At 33.0% G+C, this 7,135-nt stretch overlaps 1 protein-coding gene across 3 annotated transcripts in view; it reads left to right on the top strand.

Annotated features, from left to right (window-relative positions):
- Nucleotides 1-6,064, top strand: part of LOC118737843 — an 8,459-nt gene extending 2,395 nt beyond the window's left edge. For 2 of the 3 annotated variants that reach the window (XM_036468628.1, XM_036468626.1), the window contains one exon: nucleotides 1,014-1,317. In XM_036468628.1, coding sequence (XP_036324521.1) covers nucleotides 1,014-1,097 — 84 coding nt within the window. In that variant the 3' untranslated portion in view covers nucleotides 1,098-1,317. Of the gene's footprint in view, nucleotides 1-1,013; nucleotides 1,318-5,951 lie in introns of those variants that run through there. The other variant, XM_036468627.1, reaches the window with a different exon arrangement.
- Nucleotides 6,065-7,135: the final 1,071 nt, after the last annotated feature.

Genomic DNA, 7,135 nt, shown 5'->3' with positions numbered 1-7,135 from the left:
CGAGTATATTTGGGTAATCCCTCAAGGTTTCGAGGATAATCGTAACATTATTATACCACTTTGATCACGTGGACTTTTGTGTTGCCAGTATCAGCTGATTTTTATCCTTTGTACGTACATGTATGCATATGTTGTTCACAGCAACAAATGTTTTAAAGCGATGATGTCATTATTACAAAAGCCGTTTCTTAATTTTATTGTGCTGATAACGTTTTATGTGGTTTTGTCATTTTTTTGTTAGGTATGTATGCACAATAGGGTGGTCCAAAACGCATGTGAAAAAGTAGTCGGAATTTTATACTCTCACCCCCTAGGATAGTTCCAATAATGCCCAATTATTTATTGAACCATTTGTTCTTAGTAACCATAGGTCCGCCAAGAATTCTATACCATTTATACGAAAAGCTGTTTTTCCCATATAGAATACTTGGAAAACTTGGAAACCGCTTTGAGCCACATCTAAATATTTTTTTATTTGAAATAAAAAATAGGGGTATATTTTTTCGATGTAGAAAAATCCTAGGGACTGAGAGCACTAAAATTCCGACTTTACTTACTTTGGACCACCCTAATGTATATACATTCGTATGGATATGTACATACATATGTCCCTGAGATAACAAATGCGTCACTTTTTTGCGATCGATGTTGTTTTAATTGTTCAGCATATCTCGCTTCTTCACAAAAATTTTGATTATTTTAATCAACCATAATTACATACATATGCATGTTGATGTGATATGAATAATTTTTTTCTTCACGTATCACTAAATGAATTATGCACTTTTAGAGATATCATCGCCGAAATAGTTATCAAATTTTGATTGATGCCAGGAGCTTCCGGTCAGCAAATATCTTTTTTGGCACAAATGTCAATTACGAGGTTTGGCGGAACCGCGATACGTGGTTTTGTACTTTAAACGACGTTACGTAAACCTATTCTTATTAGTTTTTTGGTGTTTAAATTAATATTTGGTCTTTTAATTTTAATCCTTTTTTACATATCTTTTCAGGGTATCAACGGCATACTGTTGCAAGGCATACAATTTCCTCACTACTGCGCTCAAGCTATGTTGGACTGCAAGTCTCCTTGCTAGATGTTACTCTTAGATAATAAGAAATTTTCATTCTGATCATATTTTTTTTGCATTGCTTGTGTGTTTACAAAGCTTTATAACCACAGCTTCACTTAATACTTGGTTACGTGCAGTTACATATTTAGAGGCCATTCAATTATTTAGATCAAACATTTTTCTACTCAGAACAAATTGGTTTAAGACGTTTTTTGCTAAAATAAATATATTTATGTAAATATTACCTACCGTCGTGTTTCATTAATAGGGCAGAATACGGCCGCCGAACAGTGGTGCCAAACTGGAATGTACTACTCAAAATAGTCCGTGGCCTTGATTTTCAACTAATTGCTAATTTTTTGAAGTGAAACTTCTTAATCAGGTTATAGGTAATTTAAAGAGGTGGGGTGCAATAACACCATACGCAATAAGGCCATATGGTCTTATTTCCATTTTGTTTTGGAAATAAAACCATATGACTTTATTTCCATTCCAGAAGTGAAATCAAGTCTCATTCGAAATTGTACAAATGAGTAATAAAGTCATAATTGAAATTACAACGATTTCAACCCAAAATACATGTCTGGCCACACTGTTTGTGAGTCACACATTTTTTCTATTAATTGGCCGTATTAATTTACTATTAAGTCCGGATCTGGAAGAGAATAGTCGTGTAGTTTATCAGGTACAATGGTTATAAACAGGGAACGGATTTTTAGGACTTAAAAACCTATAAAAGAGGCAAAATAAAATAACGAAATAGGCTGGAAAAGGCAAAGTAAAATAGCGAAAAAGGCAGGAAAAGGCAATAGGTATTGCAAAAAAGGCAAAACAAAAAAGCGAAAAAGGCAGGAAAAGGCACTAGGTATTGCAAAAAAAGCAAAATAAGGCACTAAAAAAAGACAGAAAATTCGAAGAACAATCAAAAAATACATTTATTTTAGAAATGTTTATATTACAAGTAAAAAGAGAAAAACTATGAACTATTATCATTATATGAAAAATTTGTACTTTGAATATTTGACTATTTTATCCTTTCGAGTTTCCAACTCATAAAACTTTAATGTATAGTTGTAGTAATACTGAACTATAAGATGTATTTTGAAGTTTTCTGGCAGCATTTTCATTCGATTTTCGCGAAGAAAAGCCTTGAATGTACTAAATGTACGCTTCGAGGTTTGAAACGTTCATATTATCAGGAATATGGGCGTTTTCCTCGCCCTTTACAATTTTATCCACACCCGTTATTGTCTCCAAGCCTACGTTTGCTGAGAAAACGGCTTTGAATTTTTCTAACACCAATTTGGCAAAAGGTCCCTGCGCTTCTATAAGCCGCATGGGCATGTGTATATTTTTTTAATAGTTTTTTGTTATTTTTTGGCCTTATAAAAATTATATTCAACAATTTTTATTGCGCTCGAGCCCGTTTTTCCGCTTTTCCACAATAAATTTTCATTAAAAAACGGCCTCGAGCTCAATAAAAATTGTTGAATATATTTTTTTAATCTTACAAAAAAAATGGTAATGCTATAATCACTTTTCTAAAGGTAGAAAAGGCAAAAAAGGCAAATATCTTAAAAAAGCAAAAAAAAGGCAACATCAAATGTGTAAATATGGAATCATGGAAAGCTAAATCGTGGACATTCTTAATCGAATATACTCTATCTCTTTAGCAGAAAAAAAGGCAATTTCCATAAAATTCGTTCCCTGGTTATAACTTATATTTTCAAAAATTGTCACTTAGACCCTTACGATTCTAACCCTTTCATATGTAAATTAGACTGCATCACTCCTCATACAAAAAAAATCGGTACTGTTTTTAGATTGGAACTATAAAATCTATTTTATTTTAAGACGCCCACCAAGATATTTCGGAAAAATATAAAGATTTACGTGAGCTGAACCGATTTGAAAATACCTCCAAAAATGAAGTTTTTTATAAATAAAAATGGTTTCTTAAAGTTTTTTTTTTAAATCCCCTCAAACGAAAAAACGGTTTAAGCTTAAAAATTTGCATAAAAACATTTTTAAAAAATTGATAATCGTAATAATCAGATTTTTGATGCTGTTTTTTTAACTTTTTTCAGATATTGGTATAAGAAAAACTTGAATAACTGAACCTAAACTCTTCCTAAACTTTCCGATGGAAAGGTATTTTCTCACCCTTTTTATTTCTTTGCTAATAAACTCTTTCAAAGAATGAAAGGGAAAGGTAGGATGATTGAACGTCATTCAAAAAAAGACATTGTCCCAAATTTTTTTTTTCAAATACCAGCACATCGTACTTGAAAAAAAAAAATAATTGGGACAAGAATGACTTTTTTTCACATAAATAAAAATATTGGGAAAATACCTTTGGAAAAAACAACCCAAACCAAAACATGTCACAATCTCACAATCTTTTGACATTCTTATAAATTGCCTCTTTTTGATAAATATCAAAAATACAGATCCAAACACAAACATACGTATATAAAGCAAACTCAACATCTAATCAAGCAAACTGAAACTCGCCGCACCATTAATAATTGCAAAGAATAAACTTAAGTTGGACTTCTGCATCATCGAGTGATTTAAAGTATATTTACATCTACGTCATTATGAAAAATCCGATCTGGTTCATTTTTTGGCTTTTGATTTTCATTTTCATTTCCTTTTTTGTGGCTTTCCTGGGTGCATTTTTTTATATATTCCTATATATGCTTGAAGCCTGTTGTGGTTGCTGGAATGTAAGTAGAATACATCGCAAATATTTGAAATTCCACAGGAAAAGTAAAACCCCTTTCCGTAATCCATATTAAATCATTATGAAAGCTTACAGCTTTTCCCTACAAATTATGAATCGCGAAAACTTTATATGGCTGTACTTGCCCACCAAACAAATTTTGTTGCCGGCAATACGAAAATGTCTCGTCCTCGAAAACAATTGTATTGCCGGTAATATTGCTATAGTCAGAGGCGTAACTTATGGGGGGCTTAGCTGGCAAAATGCCACAGGCCCCCGGTCCTAGAGGGAGGAAGACCGCGAGCTCTGTAATATCCTAAAATTTTTAACACAACTAATGCTGCCTTCTCCTCTACGCACAAATACAAGGTAAAGGGCACTGAGAAGGCAATATTTTTTGTAGAAAAGAAAACGCCACTTGTGCACAAGGGTATTATAACTTTGTTCACATAACGGTTGTTTGTAACAAGCAAAACGAATTGAGATAGATATAGACAGATGTATACATAAATGATCAGAATGAATAGAGAAATCGCTTAAGCGGTGACTGTCTGTGCACACGATAACTCGAGTAAAAATTGAGATTTCTTAACGAATCTTGGTACGTGCACTTCCTTCGGGCGTAGGACGGATGGTATTGAAAATGGGGAAAATCGGACGATAACCACGCTTACTTCCCATATAACGGTAATTTTCAGAAATACGAAAACTGCGATATTTTAGTAACTACTAAATATTATTCACTCAAAATTGATATTTACAATACCTTTTAGACGAAAAATAAGAATATTATAAATTTTTGGAAAATGGGCGTAGCCGCGTATATCTTGGTAGCCAATGTCTTCCAAGCTTGGCACAGTTGTTGGTCTTGGTACACCATACCAAATGGCCGAAAATTATTAAGATCGGACAATAACCACACCCACATCCCATATAACGGTAATTTAGAGAAATACGAAATCTCCGATAATTCAGTAAATATTTAAGCTAATACATTCAAAATTGAAGCTTGCAACAATTATTTACCAAGAAATACGTTCGTAATAAAATTTTGAAAAATGGGCGTGGCACCGCCCACTTATGATATATTATATTATTTCTCGGTAACAGTTTTACCAATTTGTACCAAACTCGGTATGGTTGTTGTGCTTGCCATATAAAAGCAAACCATTGAAAATTATTGAAATCGGACTAAAATTACGGCCGCTTTTCATATAGGTCGTTCATACAACTTTGTTTGCAATGTTGCGGTTTTGCCAAAAATGCCACTTTGTCACGTTTTATGAATCGCACTATTGTCTCGGTATATGTTTTTATAGATCGGTAGGAGAGCACACGGCATCCTCTAAACCCCCGACACCTTGGATAGCCGCCGGGCACACCAGCTGAAATCCGCTGCTGCTTGCATACTTATACATAGATATGTACAAAAGAAAATTTAGCAGCACAAAAGCCAGTAATAGATATCGCAATGCATTTTTTATGATGCTTTGCTCAATGGTGTCATTGTAATACTATTGAAGAAGTCAAGCTTTAGTTACTCTGCGTCATTATGCATAGATAAGCTAAATTAACTTTGCAATTACCTTAAAAAACGCCTTCATATAAATATTTTGCGCCACAAATAATACATATCGTTGCCTTAATATAGAAAGGCCCTATCTCACATCGTCGCTGAAATGCACAAAGCCGTAACTAACTAAAATCTTTTATTGCATAAAACGATTTGGGGCCATATAATGCGATCAAATGCATCATAATCAATTAAAACGTAAATTTTCGATTTTAAGTTAGTTACGGCTTTTTGTATATCAGCGACGATGTCAGATAGGGCCTTTCTATATTAAGGTAACGATATGTATGTATATGTGTATCTAGATTCGTCCTTTTATTCGGGCGGTTCGGAATATGCCGATGCTTTTAGTGTCATTATTGTTTGAGCTTTGCTTTATATTTGTTTCCTTAACTAATATGAAGAAAAAAGCGGTTCTCCAAAGCCTCAATTTTTCTAATATCAAATCCAAGTTCATATCAACTCGACTCCCTACTTATATTTAATATATGTATGTATAACTTTGAATGACTTAAGTGAATTAAGTAAATGTATTTTTACCTTTAATTACATATTTCATTTTCATCTGTCTTTTTTATAGGGAATCAATAATTTTCTGCTGAAGTGCATTCAATTTCCTCATTTCTGTGCCGAAGCTATGCTGCAATGCAGGTCTCCATGTTAAAAGAAAAACATTTAGTATAATACTTGTGTATGCTCATATTTCTATATTTACAACTTAAAACTATTAATAAATGAGTTAATTACTTTAATTTATAAATTTTTAATAGTTTTCAGATAAATAGGGATCAGGATATTTGTATTCAAAATTACTACTGGTAACCTAAGAACAGACATTATTAAATTATGTATATGGATCTAATTAGCAATGTGGAAGCAGTCGAGATATTTAGTGGCGTTTTTTTATTACCGAAAAATGTTGCCTTTTTAGTACCCTCTACGCACAAATACTAGTTAAGGAAAGGGCAATAAGAAGGCAACACTTTTTCTAGAAAAGAAAACGCCATAAGAAAGTGGATTTGATATCTGACTTGGCTAATGCAGTCTTATATTTTAAATATGTACAGTATTGCGCAAAACATATGCAATTGCATCGACCTTTTCATTTGATCTTAAGCGTGCGGCAGCTTTGTGTTAATGTTATAACTTTGATTTTTCGGGTACCCCTGGGTCTGGGTACGGCCTTAACACAGCGGGCCTGGGCTTCGAAAGAAACGTATTCGTAAGGGATTCGGAACTTAACTACAAAGGCCCGTAGGCACGAAAAGAGGCCGAACACACATCAAATCGAGTCCTAACCACGAAAATAACCTTTTTTGGAAATTTAAATTTTAATGCAGAAATGATCTGTTATTTTCGCGGTTAGGTCTCGAAATATATATATTTTTCATAGCTTGGCATTGTGATGTGGAACAATTTTTGCAAGACTGAAAACATCGATTTTAGAGCAGAGACCGTAATCATTATGAGCGAGCAGGTAAAAATCATAATCTAATCGTTATTTTCGATCATCGTTGTTGGTTATTATGCGATTTTTATTTTTTCGATCATCTTTAGGTGTTATTTTATGATTTTTATTTTATCGATAATCTCTAATCGTTATATTGTGACTAAATTTTTTCGATCCGAAATGATTGTTATTGTGGATTTTTATTCTTTCGAACATTTTTAACCGTTATCATAGAAAGTGCGTTTTTTATAAGCGATTTTAATCTTTTGTGATCTATGTAGATGAAAATCATAAAATAACCATTAAAAGTTATC

Source organism: Rhagoletis pomonella, unplaced genomic scaffold, assembly GCF_013731165.1.
Source record: "Rhagoletis pomonella isolate Grant_MI unplaced genomic scaffold, Rhpom_1.0 Rhpom_scaffold_00004, whole genome shotgun sequence".
Classification (NCBI taxonomy): domain Eukaryota; kingdom Metazoa; phylum Arthropoda; class Insecta; order Diptera; family Tephritidae; genus Rhagoletis; species Rhagoletis pomonella.
Note: the sequence above shows the minus strand (reverse complement) of the source record. Positions and strands in the feature narration are given on the sequence as shown.